General features: G+C 55.5%; 1 protein-coding gene across 1 annotated transcript; it reads left to right on the top strand.

Moving 5' to 3' along the window:
- Nucleotides 1-629: 629 nt before the first annotated feature.
- On the top strand, nt 630-20,983 carry ACER1 (alkaline ceramidase 1). Its single transcript, XM_038163933.1, has 8 exons — nt 630-657; nt 7,930-8,092; nt 10,068-10,169; nt 17,181-17,295; nt 17,652-17,790; nt 18,784-18,921; nt 19,611-19,748; nt 20,419-20,983. Exons 3-8 carry the CDS (start codon nt 10,077-10,079, stop codon nt 20,585-20,587), a joined length of 792 nt encoding a protein of 263 aa, XP_038019861.1. The 5' UTR covers nt 630-657; nt 7,930-8,092; nt 10,068-10,076; the 3' UTR covers nt 20,588-20,983.
- The last annotated feature ends 1,083 nt before the right edge of the window (nt 20,984-22,066 follow it).

Below are 22,066 nucleotides of genomic sequence, written 5' to 3'. Positions count from 1 at the left end.
TACACAGGTGGGAGATGGACTCCAGGAGCCTCAGGCCCCTGTTTGGGGTTAAGGAATGCTGCATCTGCTGGGATGGCATTGCCAGGGACCCCAGGAGCACCAAAGAGCACCTCAGCCCAGGATTACGACACATTCAAGCAATCAGGAGCTGTGTGTGTGTAGGATCCTCAAATGTCACCACTGTGGGGTTTGCAGCTCTCAAACGGGGTTTGAAGCAGCACTCACAGCCTCGTTGGAGTATCACCATGTCCTGTCCCTGCACCACTTTCCTGCCACCTGGGCTGTGCTCACGACATTTCTGCTCAGCATGGCCATGGACAGCTGGACCCTGAGGTCCTGCCCTTCTCTGGCCTGGGCTTGCACTTGTCTGGAGAATTTCTGTGAACAGGTAAGGAAAAACCAGGATTTCCGTGTTTGCTCCCACAGCACTGCCCCTAATTCACAGAGTTTGTGCTAATATCCTGGTTTTTGCAGGAGAAACATTGGAGTGAGAGCATCCCTGGGCAAGCTGGAGCTCCTCCTCATCACCTCCGTGGTCCCAGAGCACGAGGGGGCTGCTGTGCTCTGCTCCCTGCCTGCAGTGAGAGTTCAGGACGTGGAGATAAGATTTGGGAAACATCTGTCTTTGGGAAAGAGCAGCACAGGGAGAGGCACGCTGTGGGTGGGATGGCTCCCTCTCCCAGTTCTCATTCCAGTTTCCCAGTCTCAACAAGAGGGGAGATAGGCACGGGCTCAGCCTGGAGGCCAGAGCAGCCTCCTCCTCCTCCTCCTCCTCTGTCACCAGCCTTGTGCAAGGCTCTCGCCCTCCCTCCGAGGGTGTGGGAGAATTCCTGGCAGGCAGGAGCCGCTTGGGGTCCAGCTGGGCTTGGGAAACAGCTCCAGGAGCACAGGAGAGCCCCCGGGCTCCCTCCTGCACCTTCTGCAGTCTCCCCCATCCCCCCCGAACCCTCCAGAGCTGGCAGGGGGTGGGCACATCCTCCTCAGGGCTGATTTGACAGCCTGGAGCCGTTGTGCTGCCAAACTCCATCCTGATGCAAGCAGGAAGTCTCCCAGCAGCCAGGGGTTATTTTTGGGCCCTCCAGCTTCACCCAGGAGTTGCCTGAAGACTCAAACTCTTGGGATTAGTTGGTTTTATTAGCTGGAGATGGGTTTTAGTTCCTGCGAGGAGAGGCAGGAATTAAAAGAGTAACAAGGTAGTGAAGAATTGGGAAGTTATTAAATGAAGGAAGGAAACATTTCTGCAGGCGAGGGCACCTGAGGGCCAGGGTGGATGTTCAGCCAAAGGAGTGCTCCCAAACATCTTCTCCACAGAGCTTGGCCCATCAGACACATGGTGGCCCATCACATTGTACCAGGGGAAGTTCAAATTGGGTATTAGGAAGAGTTCCTTTGTGGAACGGTGTCCAGGCACTGGAACAGGCTGTCCTGGGCAGTAGTGGAGTCACCGTGGCTGAAAGTGTTCAAAAAACCTGTGGAGGTGGCACCTGGGGACAAGGTTTACCAGTGACCTTGCCAGTGCTGGGTTGATGGTTGGACTTGATGGCCTTAGAGGGCTTTTCCAAGCCCAGGGATTCTGTGGTTCCATGTTTGGTGATTCCCTGTGTCCCTGGGGTGGTGCCTTGTGAAGGCTGAGATAGAGCAGAGGCCAGACTGAGCTAAAGAATAAAGCAGGGATTTATTAGGAGGCCTCAGTGGATCCACCTTGGGCAGTACAAGAGCCCAGCCAGGGCTGCACCCCAGGTGAACCCAAAATGGTCACAAAATGCACGAGTGCTCACGGGGTCTCCACTTTGATCAGTTCTGCTCCATTTGCATCTTGCAGTTCATTGTCCAATTCCAGCTTTGGCCCATGCAGTTCCATCCTTGTTTTTCTCTCTTCATTCCACGCTGTTTGTGCTCTTGGGCTGAGATTTGGATCATTTGTCCTTGGTCCCCAGCTGGAGCAGGAATTGTTTTGTGTCCCTGCTCTGTGCAGAGAGCTCAGCATCCCCTCATGTGAAGCTCAGACCCACCCACTAAAGCAGCACAGAATCTGAAAAACAGAAAAGCTCAAACCTGAGGCATCAGGGGCAGCCCTGAGAACTGGGCACAAGTTTGCCAACAGACCAACACAACCCTGGCACAACCCTGGAAATGGCATCAGGACCTTCCTATGGAATGTGCACAGAGGGGAAATGTCCAGGGACACTCCTGCACCTCCCTGCCCTCCTCAGCCTTTGCCAGTTTGGGTGACAAACTCTCCCAAGAGGTTTTTCCAAAAGTGTCACCATGTCCCTGTTCCAGCAGCCCCTCTGTGCCCTCGAGGCACTCACACCAAACCTGTGCTTCCGAAAGGGAGAGAGTCCCAAATATCCACCTTGCTTTATTTGTGTGGGAAGACAGAGCTGGAAAGCAGCTGGGATGGGATGTGCTTCTCTGAGCAGAGATGGGAAACCCCACAAGGCTCAGGGATGTGCACTGGGAATGAGCAGGGTGGGATGGGGAGGCTCAGGGATGTGCACTGGGAATGAGCAGGGTGGGATGGGGAGGCTCAGGGATGTGCACTGGGAATGAGCAGGGTGGGATGGGGATGCTCAGGGCACGCACTGGGGGGCCTGGAGGATGGGAACAGGGAACAACTTCTTGGGATTTCCCATTCCAGAAGGGAAGGGCTCCCAGTGCAGCCATCAGGCAGCAGGTAGGCAAGGGCACACTGGTTTTACACTGCCAGAGGGCAGGGTTAGATGTGGGATTGAAGAAAAATCCTTCCCTGTGAGGGTGGTGAGGCCTTGGCACAAGTTACTCAGGGTAGTGGGGTTGTGGCTGCCCCTGGATCCCTGGCAGTGCCCAAGGCCAGGTTGGACAGGGCTTGGAGCAGCCTGGCACAGTGGGAGGTGTCCCTGCCCATGGCAGGAGGATGGAACTGGATGATTTTAGGGTCACTTCTAACCCAAACCCTCCCAGGATTCTAAGAGGAGGTGCTTTTCCAGCCGCACTTAATTAAACAGAACCTTGTTGCTGTAGAATATGACCACAAAAATAATCTTTAAAGGGCTCAGATAAGCATGGGCAGGACTGGCCTGTCCTGACAGGTTGAACATGATGGCCCAGGACCTCCAGCTAAGGAAGTATTAAATCACTGACCACCAGAAGATGGGGCAGGATGCAAACCTGTGTCTGCCTTCTTAGGAACTTCCTCAGGCCCTAATTCCCCTTCCTGAAGCACAGGCAGCAGCTCCTGCTCTCTGCCCAGCAGGGAACAGGCAGCACAGAGGGGCTGGGGGGCTCCTCCTGGAGAGCTCAGACACAGCCCTGCCTGAAGAAGTCTCTGGTTCCCAGGGCTGCTTGCAGACTCTGCTATCAAATCTCTCCCAGCACTTGCACAAATCACCGGGGTCTCCTGCCAAAGCTTTGCACCACTCTGGGCAGGATTGCAGCGTGGGATAACACAGCTCCCTGCTCTGAGCTCCTGCCAGCTGGGATGGGGAGCTGCAGGCTCAGCCCAAGCAAAAAGGAGCTTTCTCTGCATCCCCTTCCATTTTTCACATCTCTTCAGAGTTAGCACTCCAGCCAATGTCCCATCCTGGAAGGGCTCGAGGCCAGGAGCAGCCTGGGGTGGTGGAAGGTGTCCCTGCCCATGGGGATGAGATGGGCTGTGAGGTCCCTCCAACTCAGACTCCTCTAGGATTTTATGAAATAAAGGTGACAAGTTGCTGGCTGCAGGGGTTAGGTTTGGGGAGAGGAACCTCCTTGTTCAGGGGCTTCTAAATCCAAAACCTTCTGGGACTCCAGGCAGCCCCGTGGCTGAGAAAGCCCAGGCTGTGCTGTGCACGGCCAAGAATAAGGTGATTCTTGATTAAATATTCTTGATTAAATATCCTGATTTAGATATTTTCATCTCCAGAAGAGGAGAGTGGGGCAGGGCTCTGCTCAGCCCCTGCAGGCCCAGCAGCTCCCAGTGAGTTGCACAAGGCACAGCCTCTCCTCACACCTCGCAGTGCTGGAGGCACATGTGACAGATGACAGCACTGGGAGAATGTCCTTTAATTACTCCTGTTCTCACTGTCACCATCAGCAATTATGGCGTTTGCTTTAAAGCTGCCAGGATTTCCAAACAAGCCCGGGGTGGTCAGATTGACAAAGCCTCCTGGGCTGCCTGGTATGGCATCCTGCCTGCAGTGCAGATCACGGGCTGCCTGCGACATTGCTCAGTGCTGAGGGATTGCTGGGGAATCTCTCCCGGACCCTGAGACCAGCCCTGTGGGGCCTGACAAGGCTTGTGCTGTGCCCTGTGGAGGCTGACTTGCACAAGGTGTTGCACACAGCAGGTGTTTCAGGCACTGGAAGCTCCGAAGCCACACCTGGCGTGGGGTGCTCCTGGCTTTGCTGCTCCTTCTGCTGCTGGATTTTGGTTGCCTGGAGCCCCTGCCCTGCCTGGTGAGGAAACACAGAGATATTTGCAGCTCTGCAGAAGGGAAAGGAGTGGGGACATTGCTCCTGAGGGCCTCTGAGGCAGCAACAGAGGCAAATGCTCCCATTTGGCTGAGCAAGGCACATCCAGCATTAGCACGGCTCCTGCTGCTCTTGTTATTTCTTCCTGACCACAATTTGTGAAACAGCTTCCCAGCCAGGCAGAGGACAGATTCCTGCCCTTTGGAGCCAGGAAGGAGAGGGATTATCTGACTGTTCAGCGTTAGCAAAGCTCCCAGGTCACCTGCCTGGGTTTTTATACCTGGAAGCAGGAAATCGCAGCTCTGGATTTGAAGTACCAAAAGCTGAGGATGGCAGTGGGATGGAGCCTGTCCAGGCAGCTCCAGGGCCTTCCTGGGCATGGACAGAGTGCTGCAGCAGGGCAACCACGAGCCAAAATGCCTGAATTCCCTTCCTGACTCGCCCTCTGCCTTGCTCTGAGGATGGAGCAAAGTCGTTTGTCTCCATCCCCCCCAGGGCTCTGACTCACTCATGCTGAGCCAACAGCAGCGGCAATGTGGGATGCCAGCACTCCCACCTCATCCTCCCGGCCCTGCTGCTGCTGCCCCTCTGCCCACAGCAGCCAAAGCAGTAAATAAACACACGTGGCCCTGAACCACAGTGGCTGTAGTTGGTATCTCTTAAAAAAACGCCTCGTCAGCAGCAGTTCAGGTGGAAATCTCAATCCAAGGTGCCACAGGACAGAGCAGGTAGGACCAGCCTCGAGTTAAGCAACTGGATTTTCCCCAACTCACCTGCCAGAGTCCCCTCTTCCCAGTTTTTGGCAGCAGCAGCAGCAGAACTGCCTGCCCAGCATGGCTTGTGGGCACACAGCTGTAAAACCCTGCCAGCTGGGCCCTGAGCTGGTTCAGCTCCTGGGAAGCCTCTGCTCCATCCCTCACCTTGAACGAGGCTGGGGACACCCAGGGAGAGCAGAAGGTGCACAGGGGGTGGCACTGGCTGGGTTTTATTGTCCCTCCCATCCCAAACCGTCTGGATTCCGTGGTTCCACTGCCTGCTCTCAGCTGTCCCAGGGAGAACCTCGGCACCCAGTGCCAGAGAGGCAAAGGAGCTGGGATGAGGCTGTCCAGGTTAAACCCTGTCCTGTGTCACAAAGCCTGGCACAGGGCCTGGGATGTGGGGCCTTGGAGGAGGGCATCAGTGCCAGGGAGCAGGAAGGGGGCAGCTGAGGGGACAGGACAGTCCCTGTGTCACTGACCTTCACAGAGCTGAGGTGTGAGGAGCCAGGTGGGGAGGAGGCAGCAGGGCTCAGCAAGGAGCTGAGGACTCCAGGGAAGCTTTGAGAGAAAGAAGTTTCAAATACAGGGAGGTTTAGAATCACGGGGTCCTTAAGGCTGGAAAAACCTTTAAGATGATCAAGCCCGACCATCAGCCCAGCACTGCCACTGAGCTCATCACTGCCCCAAGTCCCCAAGTGCCACATCCACACTGCTTTTGAGCACCTCCAGGGATGGTGACTCCACCACTGCCCTGGGCAGCCCATTACAATGCTTTACAATCTTTCTGTGAAGAAAAAGCCTCTAATTTCCAATCTGAACCTCCCCTGGAGCAACTTGAGGCTGTTTCCTCTTGTCTTATTGATTGTTGCCCAAGAGCAGAGCCCGACCCCCCCCGGCTGTCCCCTCCTGTCAGGAGTTGTGCAGAGCCACAGGGTCCCCCCTGAACCTCCTTTTCTCCAGGCTGGGCCCCTTCCCAGCTCCCTCAGCCTCTCCTGGTACTCCAGACCCTTCCCCAGCCCCATTCCCTTCTCTGGACACGCTCCAGCCCCTCCAGGTCCTTCTCGTCATGAGGACCCCAAATCTCCCCCCAGCATTGGAGGTGGCCCTCAGCACTGGGGATCTCTGTGTTACTCTCACAAGGCCCAGAAGTTTCACCCTGTGTTTCCTGGGCACCCTCCTGTCCCCAGCCCACCCCCATGTCAGCATCTCAGCATCCTCAGCATCCCAGGCCCTGCTGACCACAGGCAGGAGGATGTAAACATCAGCAGGAGTGGGGAGTGAGGACTCAGCAGGAAACCAAGCTCTCTTGATGACCTAGTTATTGATGAATCAGGGCAGGTGCAGACCCGTGACACCCTCCCCAGTCAATTACCCGCTGCGTGGCACAGGATGTAGCAGGGATGCTTGGACACCTCGCTCACCCCGTGGGTGCCAGAGGTTTTGGGGTGGGAAAACTCATTCTTTTCAAAGATGCTCACACAGACCAGGCATCACCTGTGTGGGATCTTCTTCCCAAATCCATCTCTGCCACCTTCCCTGCCTCTCTTCCCAGTGGGATGGGCAAGTCACCACTTGTTTCTCACTGAGATTCCCGGTGGAACTGGGGAGCTCCTTTCAGCCTGGCAGCTCGGTCTCCTGCCTGCAGGGTCTGTCCAGTCCAAGTGAAGAAAAAGCAAATCCATCGCAGATCCCTCACCATCCAGGGGTGGGAGCAGCTCTGTGGGATCCCCTCGGATCCCCTGCTCCAAGCTTGTCCTAAAAGGACGCTAAGCCTGGACTTGGTGACAGGTAACGGAGGCTCCACCGTGGTGCAACACCAGCTGCTGCTGCCGCCGTGGTAATTACCCTCATTTCCAAAGCCAGGTGGATTTGTGAGGCTTTTGTAAGCCCTGGCACAGCCCAGGTCTCCCAGGGATGCTCTTTTTCATAGGAGAAGCAAAATAAATGGCTGAAATTCCCAAAGAGCTTCTCCCCATGGCAAAGGCTTGATCCCTACTCTTCAGAAAGCCCAGGGACAAGGACAGGGACAGGAACACCTTAGAGCTTGGTCTCACCCTGCCTGTGGTGTCTCCACCAGGAAGCAGTGGCCAAACAATAAGTTTCATGTTTAAGAAAACAACATATTTCTCTCAACTCTACGCGGAGGGAAAAAATGTTGTTTTGGGGGGAAAAGTTTAATTGCTGCCAAATTTCTTGAACGCCTGAATGAGGTCCAGGAGGAAAATATTTGCAAAGCAGTCACCCAAAGGTGTCCTGTTCAGATAGTTCTTTAACTAAATAACAAAATAAGCTGGCTAGAAGAAGTGAGATCTGATAACAACATTCTTATTGACAATAATAAAACAGCATTTGGGGAAAAAGCTGAGAAGCAGCTTGAATTTAAATCCTGAAAGAGGCAGCATCACCTTGCTCCACACTTTCTGGCGAAAACCCTTGCACTGGGTTTTCTCCTTGTGCCGGGGAGTTTGTGTGGATGTTCCCTCCCCTGGGAGAAGCAGGGCCAGGACCAGGTGCGTGCGCCTGCGCAGGGAACCTGCCCGGGGGCACTCGGATGATTTCAGGCTGCATTTCCACCCCGCTCTTCCAACCCTTCCAGCTCACGCTTCCCTGCCCTGCCTCCCTGCCCCTGCCCATCTGGGGGCACGGATATAAACCCCTCCAGCCAATATGTTTCCTGTGGGGACCCAGCTTTGCCTGGAGGGTGCACATGACTCCTGTCCCATCCCAACTCTTTCCCTAGGGACGGAGCGAGGGGATTTTCTGGCGGCTGCTGGTGGTGAGCTCACACTGTGGGCATTCCTTCGGAGCTAGAGCGGCAGGGCGGGTTGCTGCTCCAGCTTTGCTGGAAACCTTGGAGCTCCCAGAGCGTGTGGAAGCAGTGCTGGTCCATCCAGGGATCACAGGTAAGCCAGGCTGGGAGGAGACACCAGCAGCCAGTGCTGGGCACTCCATCACTGCTTCCATTTTTCTGCTTCTTGCTCTCGTTCTTGCTCTTCTTCTTCTTCTCCTTCTTCTTCTTGTTCTTCTTCTTCTTCATCTTCTTCTTCTTCTTCTTCTCCTTCTTCTTCTTCTTCTTCTTTTTCTTCTTCTTCTTCTTCTTCTTCTTTTCCTTCTCCTTCTTCTTCTTCTCCTTCTCCTTCTTCTTCTTCTCCTTCTCCTTCTTGTGTCTCCCCATCCCTTCACCATCTCTTCACTGACATCTCTTTAGCCATGAGGTAGGGTTTGCCATCCTGGCTCCGACTGTTTTTTCACCTCGCATCGCTGTAGAAGTGATGAGGGATGAGGAGAGAGTCCCTGTGCTGTGAAGGAGCACATGGAAGCCCAGGAGCATGAAGAGTCAGCCCTCAAACCCTCCTGCCTGCCACCTGTCTGCCTCCTGAGCTGTGATCTCAGGGAAGAGGCCAGCCTGGCTTAAGGAGAGGCCATCGTTAGCAGCGGAGCTCACCCTCGAGTCGGTCTGTCTGGTCGGAGCAGGAGCTGCAGAAGAGCTCATTTGTGTTACACTCCCGTGTCTTCTCCCTTTGAACTGCTTGGGAGGGGAGGCAGAGGCAGCTGTGGGAGCCTCACCCTGCTGCACAGCCAGGGCACTGCTGGGCACAGCGGTGGCTCAGCTCACCCCGCTGCAAACAGGGAGCTTCTCCTCAAGGACATCATCAACTGATGAGTGGGCTTGAGACAAACTTCCCTTCCCTGCATTAGAGATGAAAAGGTTTTCAAAGGAAAGCTGTTTGCCACCAGTGTCTCGGGAGCTCAGAGGTGCCACTGAGGCAGTGTCACCTGCCTGGTGTCACCCCAAATGTGCTCACTCTGCAGGGCTGGAGCAGCACGGCTGGCTGGGTTAGTCCCACACCACATCCAGGGACTGAACTGCTCGGGTCCAGGGAGTTTCTGTCTGCTTTGTACCAAAAATCCAGCTACCATGGGTTTGATGGTGCTTCCAGATGCCTCTAAGGTTGGCACCTGTCTTCAATAACAGCTCTAAAGTCTCAAGGATCTGAAAAAAATATAGCAAATAGGAAACTTCTGATCAAAATAAGATCAGAACTGCTTTTTCAAATTAATGAAAGAGTGCTGAGAAACAAGTAAGACAGGAAAGTTTTAACATGGAGGGGAAAAAACAGGCAGAAGGTTAGACCTCTTTCTGTTTGGAGTCCCATTTGTAGCTGCAGTGCTACCAGAGGCTGGGTCTGGCAGTGGAGAACCCGCTGGAGGTTCAAATTCCAATCCCTTTCAGTGGTGAACCAGGGTGGAGATTGCCTGGGAGTGCACCCCAAGGGAAACCCAATGCAGAGGAAAGAGGCATCTCCCAGTGCTCCCAGTGCCCCAGGACTCCAGCAATGCCCAGGGTCTGGGCTGGTGCTCCAAGCCTGAGCTCCCATGAGCCGAGTTCCAGCCCTTGGGAAGATGCTGAGGAAGGATGGTGGAGAACAGAGCCAATGAGCACCAACCTCTGCAGGGCTGTCCACTCCCCAGAGGTAACTCACAGAGCACAGGGAAGTCTTCCTGGCAGGAAGGTCTGAGTCATAAAGAAAGTGAGGAGAAGGGAGAAGATGAGGTGACCAGGACCGGGCTGAAATGGGGAAGCGTCCCGTGGCAGCAACGGCACTTGATGAGAGATGTTAATGCCATGGATTGCTGACCATCCTCAGAGCCCAAGAGCATTTTCTGGGGTAATTTGCAACTCCTGCATCGAGGGGAGAGAGGAACTATTGAGCAGTAGGATGTGTGTTGGGAAGAGGATGAGCCCTTGGTAGCCGGGTAAGGCGCTGAACGTGCTGGGCTGGCTGGTGCCACATGGAGGACCAGGGTCCCCTTTGGGCGTGCAGCCCTCTCCTCCCCTGTGCCCACCACTGACCTGCTCCTCTCCTTTTCCCCAAGGTGCTGAGGATGCCGAGCATATTTTCCTACCAGAGTGCCGAGGTGGATTGGTGTGAGAGCAACTTTGTGCGCTCGGCGGTGATTGCCGAGTACTACAACACCGTGAGTGGCTGAGCGAGGCTGGGGCAGCTCCAGGCACCCAGGAGCTGCTTTTGGGATCCAGACAGGATGGGACATCCCTGTTTTCTTTCCTCCTCCTCACTCCTTTGAATTTCCTGCTGCTGGGGGGTGCTGGTACGGGGAGTGTTTTCTGAGCTTCAGGTAAATCAGGGGACTTCTGTTGCTTGCAATGGTCGCTCCCCAAAAGCTGCTGGGGTCAGGGGCACTCCTGTGTTATGTGTGTGGGGCTGATTCCCAGTGAGAAAACTCTGGCAGAGCTCCTTTGCAGCCCAGATCTGTGAGATCCTGTTATACCAGTCCTGCAGCTCTGCTGCCAGCCGGGGTAAGTCCCACACAGGGCTCATGTACTCCAGCTAAATGTACAGGAGTGGCAAAATGAGAGGCAGCACTTCCATGAACCGTGTCAGGCAGGTTGGGAACACGGAACTCAGCACAGAGGGAAGCTGGAGCATGAACCAGTTTCACCTCCTGTGATCCTTTATCACCCGGGCTGCATCCAGTGCCAGTGCCTTGGCTGGAGCATCCGTGTCTGCCTGCAGAGGGCTGGGAGATAAGCAGCCTCTCTGAGCATGTCCTGCTCCCTCAGAGCAATTAAAGGCTCCCAGGGGTGTGAGGCATGTGGATTTACAGCCTTCCACAGGCCTTGTTTACAACTTTTGGCAATTGCTGTCTAACACTAGAAGATCTTGTTCTCATGGAAATGGCTCTTCCTCTTTTTTAAAAGCATTTCCTGTTTTTAATGAATTACCTGTAATAACGATAATTCCCCAGCCCAGTCCTGCAGGCTGCAATCGCCCTGCCAGGGTCTCAGAGGAGGGGGCTGTGTGTAGTCACTGCCCTTTGAGGCACTCAGCAAAGAAAGATCTGCCAGTCCAGACCAAATCCTGCTTCCCTGTGGCACCCAGCTGGGTGTTCTGTGCTGTTTGCTGTTTATTGCATGGGCTCAGAGGTGCAGAGCAGGGCACAACGAGCAAGGAGATGCAGAAATCACTCAATACTCACATCAGCATCTCACATTGTAGGGCTTGCAGCAACCTGCATGAGTGGAACATATCCCTGCATATGGCAAGGGGTGGAAGGAGATGATCTTTAAGGTCCTTTCCAATCCAAACCATTCCAAATGCAGCTGGAAGTGCCCAAAATCTCTGGGTTTGAGGGAGTCACTGCTAACACTGGAGAGGGGCTGATTTCCACCAAGAGCACAAAGCCTGGAAGCGAAGGTTTTGGTTTTGGTGTGACTTCCTTCCTTCCAGGAGGTAAATTTACCTCATGTCCTAGTTTGATACATAAGGCAGCATTTCTAAACTGGTCTTTAGAGCTGAGATACCATTGACACCAGGCTTACAAAGTGGCTCAGAGTCCTTATCACACCAACAACTATCTCAGGAGCTCTTCAACAGCACTTCAGTGTCTGACTCCTCTGCTGGACACCAGCTGATGTGGCCAGATGCATGACTAATTCTTGTAGGCCCTGTAATTCCCATAAAACATTAACTCTCAGCTTCCTGGGTCATTTTGTGGCACAGGTCTCTAAATTCTGTGGCTGCTCCTGAAAATCTCACCCGGGTGCCCAGTCCTGGAGGGAGGCCCCTGCTAGCCACAGCCACCTCCCAGGTTTCCATTCCACACCACTGGGCTCGTTGGCATGAATTCTCACTGTGTGGGACTCAGGCACAGTGAGGAACACCCCATCCAATGCATGTCTCACTGCAGATAAAAGGGACCCTGATACTGAGGGACAGAGGGATGTGCACAAGCAAACCCTGCAGGATTTTTTCCCAGTGGTTGGACTTGCCCTTGGTCCCCTCTGCATGACACCCGGCACCTCCTCCTCGCAGAGAAAGAGCTTTTTATGGTCCCTGCACTGATGTGTTTTTTGCCAGGCTCAGGAGATCAGCAGAGTGCCTGTGCAGGAAGGGAGGGAAACAATTCTGTCTTAGGACGTGATTCCTGAGCAGCAGGAATTTAGCCCTGCCATGTCAGCTGCCTGCCTTAGGCTGGCTGGTGACCTCCTGTCCTCACAAGGGGTGGCAGAGGAGCAAACCCTGCTAAAATCTGCCATTATCTGAGCATCTGACAGCAGCCCCAAGGCTGCACCGTGCTCAGGGCCAGACCTTGTCACCAAAAGTGGGCAGGAGCATCACTGACATGGGCATCACCTCTTCCTGAGCAGCACAGCCTGGCTGGCACTGCCTGGGACCCTTCCTGAGCAGCACAGCCTGGCTGGCACTGCCTGGGACCCTTCCTGAGCAGCACAGCCTGGCTGGCACTGCCTGGGACCCTTCCTGAGCAGTACAGCCTGGCTGGCACTGCCTGGGACCCTTCCTGAGCAGCACAGCCTGTTTGGCACTGCCTGGGCTCCTCCTTCACCCAGCACAGCCTGTTTGGCACTGCCTGGGCTCCTCCTTCACCCAGCACAGCCTGTTTGGCACTGCCTGGGTCTCATCCTTGGCTGGCACTGCCTGGGTCTCACCTCTGCAGCAGCACAGGGACCCTCCTTCCTGCTCTGAGATCTCCCCCAGGATCAGGCTCCTTGTGATGTGCCCTAAAGGGGGGATTTTGGAAGTCTGACCAGGCTGAGATCTGCAGCTATCCCTGCTGGCTGCATGCTGCAGATCCAGCTGGGGCTCAGGGCACTTTCCCAGGGGTGCTCCTAACAGCCTGCATCTTCTCTTCTTCTCCCCATCCATGTGTTCCCTACCTCCAGGTTGCTGCCTCTCTGCAGCAAGAGTGACTGCCCTGAATTAATTATACCAATATTTACCTCAGTGTCAATTTTCTGGAGTTTTAGGCTAGCTGGGAACCCAGCCAGCTCCTGCCCAAGCCTCCCGGATCACTAAATCAGCAGGGTTTCCTCACAGAGCATCCTCTTCAATGCCTTCCTCCCAGCCCAGCCCGGGGCTGGAGCAGAGCTGTTCTGTGCCAGCAGCAGCAAACGTGCTGCTGGGGATTGCTCTGTGCCAGCCACGCTCTCCCAGGCCTGCTTGGCTTGGATGCTTTTTATTGGAAATAAGCACCAGGGGTATGAGAAAAGAATGTAAACAGTACCTTTAAGTACCTAATAATACATGGTGGCTCATGGCTGGATGCAGCTCAGCAACAAAGCTCTATTTATAGTGACTCAGTGACCCAGAAATTTATTGTCTTCTGGCTGCTCGGGGGAGAGCAGAATTGTGCTCCAGGAGGGTCATCAGTCAGGGACTTGTCTTTCTACCCTCGTTTCTTTGCTGAAATGACTGATCCAAGATGCTGGTAATGACACCCCCATCCTCAGCAGTGTCTCTGCAGCAGCGCTGATGCTGCTCACACCCAGAGTGTGGAGCTCCGTTGGGTGGTGGAAGAAAGGGTGCAGATCTACCAGAGAAGGGCTCAGTGGGTGTGTGGGGTGTCCTGGTCCTCTCACATTCTCACTAATCCCACGGCTCTCTTGCCTGCCCAGAAAGTTGTGCTCAGGAGCACGGCCTGGGATGCTGCAGGCACTCCCCAAACTGCTGCTTTCTACCCCAAAGCAGAGGCATTGTGATGTCAGCACCTGCAGCCTCGTCCCCTGCAACACAGGGCTGCCTTTAGGAGCTTGCTGCACAGCTCTGGAGAGCCTCAGAGGTGTTCACTCCTGTCTCTGGCCCTGTGGGCTCCTCTGTCAGCTAAAGCTGCTTCACTGTGAGTGAGAATGAGCTCTCTGCCACGAGTCCTGCAGGAATCTCCTTCCACTGCAGAAAGTGCCTGGCTGGAGCAGTAATTCTGTGAATTCTGTGAATTCTGTGAATTCTGTGAGTGAGGAGCAGCCTCTGCTGCCATGGCACTGCTGCTGTGCTTAAACCAGCACCTCCTGCCTCGATCCATATCAGAGGTTGATCTCACCTGTCTCAGGTGAAGGTTCTGTCCCTCTGTCTCAGGCTGGAGTGGCAGAAGTTGAGCTCTTCCCAAGGATCCTATTCACGCACCAGGATTTGAGCCGTGTTCCTGATCCCAGCCTTGCCTGGGAGAAGAAGCAAATAGTTGGGCTCAGCTGAGGCACCTGGAGCAATAACTCACATTTACTGGGGAGTGGGGCAGGCTGGGAGCTCAGGCAGGGGGACTCTCACATGTCCTATCACACCTTGGCTCCGAAACCTCTCCCTTATCTCCTCGGGCAGAGGGAGCTGCTGCCTCCCGGCAGTGTGACCAGAGAGGCTGAAACAGAAGCTGTGTTAGGGGGTCCCAGCCTGAGCAGAAACTCCAGAAAAGCTGCTAATGGGTGTCCTGGGAGCAAAACCCTCCTAACCACATCTGAGATGGAGCTTGCCACATCCCAGAGGGAAGACAGAAAGTCAGCATTTACAAATCAGAGTGATGAAAACCTCGTGTCCCCCACGGGGGTGGGAGCTGTCCCCTAAACTCCCAGCTTGGCTGCTCCGCAAGGAATCCCGTTTATCTTCCTGACCCTATTGGCACGGTTCCCCTGGTTCTCCCTCCCCTCTGCTATCTGATCTTGCACATCTCGTCCCGAGTTAATGAAGTGATAACGCAGCTATCATGTAATTAATGGCGCTGTTGCAATGCCCGGTGCTCGGGGATGCAGGGCTCTCCTCTCCCGCGTTTCCTCACTGCAGTGCGTGCCGGCACTTGCACTCTCCTGCCTTCTCCCCGAGCGTTTTCATTCTCTTGGCTACCCCTGCTTGCCTTCCAAAAGCCTCCTTAATCATTTCAAGGGAAAAGAAGTGTTTGAAGCATGGTTGTTGCTTGAACACATGGTTTGATTTCTCAGTCGTTTCTGAGCAATTTGACCTCGAGGGTGCAAGTGGGAGCAGCACTTCTCTCTTCATGGCTGGAATGGGAATTGGCCTGGATTTGGCTCTAAGCACCTATGGAAAACAAATACATTCGCCCAAGAACTGCTGCTAATGGGAGCATCAACTTGTCTCATGGAAGCCTTAGTGAAAATCAAGATGAATCTCCGGTGTTTAAGGGAATAGAGACCTCACATTAGGCATGATTTGTGCTTCCCTCTGGAATAGGAGAGGGTGTCTTCCAGAGAAATGACAACATCCCAGTGATTTGCAGCCCTGTTACCATAAACTGGGATCCCGGGGGACCCCAGCGCCGATTTTGCCGTTTACCTGGTGCTGCTGAGAGGGGGAGACTCCAGCTGTGGATGCCAAATTCCAGGGGTGGGGTCTGGGTCAGTAGGGAGCTGGAAGATGAAAGGAAAAGGATTGTCAGGCTCAGATAAAAGTCATCCTGGTGCTTTGCCAAATGGCACTTCAGCAGATGGCTCCAGAGCCCCAGAGAGCTGTCTGGCAGGTAAATGCAGCACCACAATCCCAACCTTTCATAAGCAAGAACCATTTTCACTGGGGAGGCCATGCCTCCCAGCGATATCCCTTCCCTGAGCTTGCAAAGTCAGTGAAAAAGGCAAGGTAGGAACCCACAGAGGGTAATTAAATTAGTTCAGATTCCCCTTCCCCATGCTGCAGAGTGGAGCAGGCCTGTCCCAGCAGACAGGTCCAGGCTTTGGGCACTCACTGCTCCTCCCCAGCTCACACATTTTGCCCATCAGCATCTCCTCTGTCCAAAGCACTGGCACCTTCAGCCAGTCCAGCAAGAGGCTCAGCCCCAGCACCGTCCCCTCTTCCCCAGCACCATCCCCTCCTCCCCAGCACCACCCTCTCCTCTCCAGCACCATCCTCTCCTCCCTAGACCATCCCCTCCTCCCCAGCACCATCCTCTCCTCCCTAGACCATCCCCTCTCCCCCAGCACCATCCCCTCTCCCTCAGCACCATCCCCTCCCTCAGCACCATCCCCTCCCCCAGCACCATCCCCTCCCTCAGCACCATCCCCTCCTCCCCAGCACCATCCTCTCCTCTCCAGCACCATCCTCTCCTCTCCAGCACCATCCCCTCCCTCAGCACCATCCCCTCCCTCAGCACCATCCTCTCCCTCAGCACCATCCCCTCCTCTCCAGCACCATCCTCTCCCTCAGCACCATCCCCTCCCTCAGCACCATCCCCTCCTCTCCAGCACCATCCTCTCCCTCAGCACCATCCCCTCCTCTCCAGCACCATCCTCTCCCTCAGCACCATCCCCTCCTCTCCAGCACCATCCTCTCCTCTCCAGCACCATCCCCTCCCTCAGCACCATCCCCTCCCTCAGCACCATCCCCTCCTCTCCAGAACCATCCCCTCCCTCAGCACCATCCCCTCCTCCCCAGCACCATCCCCTCTCCCTCAGCACCATCCCCTCCTGCCCAGCACCATCCCCTCCTGCCCAGCACCACCCTCTCCTCCTCAGACTAATCAAAGTCAGTCAAAGAAGGAATTTGTTGCAGAGTTGGAAACCAGAGCAGAATAATTCCTCTGTGCTCATTTGCCAGGTGTGTTTAGAGGAGGTTTATGACCTCATGTAATTACCAGTGTCCAGAACACCTCCCCTCCCCGGGCCAGGTGGCTTCACACCTGACACCACAGGATGTCACCTCAGTCCTGCCCGTTGCCACCTACTGATGTCCTGCTCATCCTGCTGCTCCCCACCACACCCACTCCCAGGTCAGGATGTTTTGCTGACCGTGCCTTGCTGTGCTGGCCGAGCTCCTCACGCCCTTCCAGCCCCTCACAGGGGAATCACTGCTGGCTGGAAGGGTCAGGAGCCATCCAGGCAGCTCCTGGAGGGTCTGGGTTGACATGAGAGGGAGATGGCTGCAAACAGAGGAGTTGTTGGAGACACAAGGCAGCCGAAGATGAACCAGCATCACCCAAATGGGACACAGCAGCTCACCCCGGTTTTGCTGGCCCTGAGGGAGAGCAGAGGTGTCTGCAGCCACCGCTGTCTGCCACAGCAAGAGCTGCCCTTCCAGTTCCAGCCTGGCTTCTGGAGAAACACCTCTGCCCTCTCCCTGTGCCAAGAACAACCCCTGCTTCCTGCTGGAGATCAGGATCCTCCTCACACAGGGAGATACTGAGGCACGCGGTGGGATGGGGCTTGCCCAGGAGCTGAGTGTGCCTCTTGTTTTTCAGATCAGCAATGTGAGCTTCTTTGTGCTGTCTCCTGCGCTGCTGTACCTGAACAGGCAGTACTGCCAGAAGAAGGCTGTGCCCCTCTACTTTGTCTCAGGGCTGCTCCTCCTCGTAGGTGGGTGCCAGCATTGTGGGAAAACCAGACAGGTTGCCAGACTACCCAACATGAGACCTTTGGAGGGTCTCAGTGGCCAAAGCACAGGGAAAACTCGGGTGGGCAGCCAAGCAGCCAGGCATGTTTGAAGGCTGCAGCCCATGGCTGCTGCCAGCTGTGGATATGCAGCTTCCAGCCCTGTAATGCCCATGGTGTGACTGGACGACTCGGTCCAGCCCCCTTGAACACCAAAATCCACACCCTGCCCTTCAGGAATGGTGGATCTTGAGGAATGGTGGATCTTCAGGAACGGCCCCCAAGAACCTCCCAGGGCTGGTGGGAGCTTTGTCATCTCAAGGTGCTTTTGCTCCTTGCAGGTGTCTTCTCCATGTACTTCCACATGACCCTGAGCTACGTGGGACAGCTCTTGGATGAGCTCTCCATCCTCTGGACGCTGGCTGTGGCTTATTCCTTCTGGTACCCACAGGCTTACTTCCCCAAGTGCATCAAAACCAGGTAAGAGCAGAGGGACACGGTGCAGGCTCCGAGGGGAGGGATGGGACACTGACACTGAGGAGTAGTGACCCACAGATCCCCCAGTTCCCCTGCGAGGGGTCAGCTCTGAGGTCACTGAAGGGCTTTAGGATCAGGCCCTCTTTCTTATGGTGCTGACAGAGGAAAAGTCAAAACCCTCCTCTCAGCTGGAGCTGTTTGTATTTGTGTCACTGCAGAGGAAACTTTGCATGGAGAATTTCAAAATTAATTAGGAAATGAAACGTTCCTGAACATTAACATTCAATTACTCACGCTGTCAATCTGTTCCAGCATCCTCTGTCATCCACAGAGAGCTTTCCCTCAAGACTGAGGGGGTTTCCCATAGGACAAGATGGTTACACCCCTCATTTCAAGGAGGGCTGGCTGGGCTGAAGGAGCCCAGCAGAAAGGATGGGGCCACTGGGAGGGCATGGACCAGCAGAAATGGGAACCCAGCAGGGCTTTCCTCAGAGGATGTCCCCTCCTGGCTGGAGCCCTCTGAGCCAGCCCAGCTCCTTGCAAAGACCTGCTCCAAGTCTGCTCTTCCCATGCCGAACAGGAGGTCACCAGGAGTTCACAGAGGAGACACAGCTGGGGAAGAGCAAGGGACTCGGGAAGGGATTTGCATGTGAAAGGCCCCTCTGAGCCCTATTGTTGCTCAGGGAGCCCAAACCGGTGTTTGCACAGTCCTGGCGGCAGCCCTTCCCTGTGCAGAGCTCCCTGCCTGTGCCTCACCCGTGGCACCCCAGGAAAGTGCAGGAGCTGCCTCCTGGGCTGTGCTCCGGGTCTGTCATGGACCCACGGGGGGCTGCTCCCTCAGCCTTCCTGCCAGGACCCCACAGACACGGAGGTCAGCCACATGCAAGCAGAAGGGAGGTGCTGGAGAAGCTTTGCCCCTCTCAGGACTTTTCCCATCCTTACCCTCCCCTCCTGTGAGCCCTGGGGGCACTGACACTCTCTCCCAAATCCCCTCAGGAGGCATTTCTTCTGGCTGACTGGTATCACCACCGTGATCAGCACCTTGATGTCTTTTGTCAAGCCCACCCTCAATGCCTACGCGCTCAACTGCATCGCCTTCCACCTCCTCTACATGACCTGGAAGGAGCTCAAGAAGTAAGGAGGGGGCTCAGGGGTTACCTGCAGGTCCAGCTGTGCTCCTGCTGGGCAGAGACTCTGTCCTCAACAGTGAACCGAGCCCAAGTCTCCACCAGCCCCGTGCACTTGGGAGGGAGCAGGCAGAGGCCCAGTGGGCAGTGGGGTACAGGAAGGGCACCTGGCCCAGGTGGCCGTGCAGAATGGGGACAACCCATAGCACAGTGGTGGAGTCATCATCCCTGGAAGGTTTCAAAAACCCTGTGGATGTGGCATTTGAGACCAGGGGTTTGTGCTGAACGTGGTGGTGCTGCTGGTTAACAGTTGGACATGATGATCTTAGAGGTCTTTTCTAACATTTACAGTTCTATGAGTCCATGATTCTCCCCCCCGGCTGCCATCTCTGCAGCTCCTTCCCCTTTGTGGGGCATTTGGGAACTAGCGTGGGGCTGGGAGAACCCACCAGAGTCTGGAGAGAAAGATGGGAGTGCTTTGGCATCTCCCAGCATCATCCTCGCACCCAGGAAGTCAGAAATCCTCTCCCCAGAGCCACACTTCTCCAGTTCCTGTGGAATTCTGAGGAATACTCTCCAGAAGGAGCTTGCTGGGGTTTGCACTGCTGCACGTGCAGGCAGGAACCAGCCCTCTTTAAAACTCCCTTTCCTCCCAACACGATTACTCTGCTCCCTGTCCCTCGCCGTGTCTTCCAGGTGCAATGACAAGCGGGTTCACCGCATGGCCGCGGTCATGGTGATGTGGTGGGCACTGGCCATCACCAGCTGGATCAGCGACCGCTGGCTCTGCTGGCTCTGGCAGGCCATCAACTTCCCCTACTTCCACAGCTTCTGGTAAGGGCTCCAGGAACCCCAGCCCAAACATTTCCTGCGCTGAAAGGTCCACAGCAGAGGAATAGCTGAGATAAGACACTCAGCCGCGTTATTTCCCCACCCTCTGCTCTTTTCCTGTCACTATTGGTGCTTCTCCTCACTCTGCCCAAGGATTCAGCCCTAACCACTGTTTAATGTCCCTCTCCTCCTCCACACCAGCCAAGCACTGTTTTGCAAGTGAAAGGGTTCCAGAAGTCCCTCCAGGTGGGCTCTCAAAGGGCTGTGGCTGCTCCCGGGCTGCTGTGTGAAGTGCAGCATCCTAGGGGTTCTTTTAGCCACCAAACTGAAAGGCAGAGCTTTGTTTGGACCTGACATTCCAGTGCGTGCCCAGGTGGGGCTGCAAGCGCTGCACACTCAGGTCCATCCCCACAGAGCACGGGGATGGCTGGGACAGACAATGCAGCCAGGAAATGGGGAATGGTTGGGATGAGTCCCCTATGCCACGCCAGCCCTGCTGCACCAGGAATCGTCCCCAGCCCAGCCCACAGAGCTCTGCCAGGATTTCCCTGTAGCCACAAACCCTGCAGGACCCACACTCCCTGCAGCCCTCGTGGGACCTTTGGGGGCTGCAGCCTCAGGGTGACCATGCCATGACCCTCTGTCCAACACACATTTTTGGCTTCCTCGGCAGGCACGTGCTGATAGCCATGTCCCTGCTGTACTGCTGCCCTCTGGTCATCTACTTCGACGTCAGCTACGAGATGCCCTCGTTCAAGCCAAAGCTGGAATACTGGCCCAGCGACTCGTGGCCTGTTGTGGTGCCCTACGTCACCCTGGAGGAGCCCCACAAGCAGTGCTAGAGCTGGGTGCCCTCAGGCCTCCCTGGGGCACGGGGTGTGTGATGCTCACACGGGGAACATCTCGGTTGTGCTCCTCCTGTTCCTCAGGCAGGGGCAGCATGGTAGCGGAAGGGGCAGGGAGCAGCTGAGGCCTCGTGATGCTGGGCATGAAGCAAGGTGGGAGCCCACAGGTGCCTCGGAAGGCTCTGCCCAAACTGGTGTTCAGAGAGGTGGAGATTTCCTCCAGCAGACCCTCAAGAGGGGGGAGGGACACAGTGCTGCTTCTGTGTCCTCTGCGTTAGTCAAGCACCAGCACCCCTTGCTGACAAGGGCACAGCGGAGAACACTGAAGCCAAACTGGTGACAGCTGGGTTTGTTGGGGCTGCTCTAATTATTATTATTAACTCTATTTATTGATGTATGTGGTCTTACTCAGGACAGCTGTGCATTAAAGCTGTGGACACTGACTTATATTGAAGCCCTTTTTTTATCCTCTGAACGCACCACATCCTCTTATCTGCCAGTCACTCCCATAGACAGGGCAGCAAAGCTCTCTCTGACCCAGGGAGAGAAATCATAAAGAGAAATCCTGGGTGAGAGCCCAAAAGAGGCTCTGCTGGCCCAGCTCCTGGGGTGCCCTGCCCCAGGCTCTTCCCCTTCCTCAAACAGCAGTGGCCCATGTTTGTCCCCAGCTCTGAGTCTCCAAAGGTGACAAAGGTAACTTGGAGACTCCTCTGCTTTCTGGAAGGGCTGTCTGGGGGCAGGATGAGGCAAGGAGCCAGGATGGTCAAAGCTGGCTGAAGGAGGGGATTGTCCCACTCTGCTCTGCCCTGGGGCAGCCTCACCTCCAGTGCTGGGGGCACTTTGGGCACCACAAGATCAGAAGGACCCAAAGCTGTTGGAGAGTGCCCAAAGGAGGGACACGGAGCTGGGGAAGGGGCTGAGGAGCAGCTGAGGGCACTCGGCTCGTTCAGCTGGAGCACAGGAGACTGAGGGGAGGCTCCTCGGGGCTGCAGCTCCTCCCCAGGGCAGGCACAGGGCCAGGGGCTGAGCTCTGCTCTGGGACAGGGACAGGAGGCCAGCGAGGGCTGCAGCTGTGCCAGGGCTTGCCATGGAGCTCAGGGAAAGGTTCTTCCCCCCAAGGCTGCTGGGCACTGCCCAGGCTCCCCAGGGAATGCTCCCGGCCCCAAGGCTGCCAGAGCTCCAGGAGCGTTTGGACAGCGCTGCCAGGGGGGCTCAGGCTGGGGTTGTTGGGGTGCCTGTGCAGGGACAGGGGCTGGGCTGATCATCCCTGAGGGTCCCTTCCAGCTCAGGATATTCTGGGATTCTGTGATTCTATGACATTAGATAAAAATGTCATCACCTTTGCAGGAACAAAGAGATGCAAAGCCTTAGAGAGTGACTGCTTCAAGTGACAAGGCACTGCTGTGCTTTGCAGGTTGTCCCTGCTGCTGCTCCCACACCCACGGGACACTCTCCTGTTCCCTAAACCTTGCTGCT

Source organism: Motacilla alba, chromosome 28 (assembly GCF_015832195.1).
Source record: "Motacilla alba alba isolate MOTALB_02 chromosome 28, Motacilla_alba_V1.0_pri, whole genome shotgun sequence".
Classification (NCBI taxonomy): Eukaryota; Metazoa; Chordata; class Aves; order Passeriformes; family Motacillidae; genus Motacilla; species Motacilla alba.
This window is presented reverse-complemented; position numbering and strand designations above follow the sequence as displayed.

Excerpts from the sequence above, each read along its gene's own strand:
- ACER1 (XM_038163933.1), top strand. The coding sequence starts at position 10,077 with ATGCCGAGCATATTTTCCTACCAGAGTGCCGAGGTGGATTGGTGTGAG. Across the intron at positions 10,170-17,180 it reads TTGCCGAGTACTACAACACC|ATCAGCAATGTGAGCTTCTT; the intron begins GTGAGTGGCTGA and ends CTTGTTTTTCAG. Across the intron at positions 17,791-18,783 it reads CCCAAGTGCATCAAAACCAG|GAGGCATTTCTTCTGGCTGA; the intron begins GTAAGAGCAGAG and ends AAATCCCCTCAG.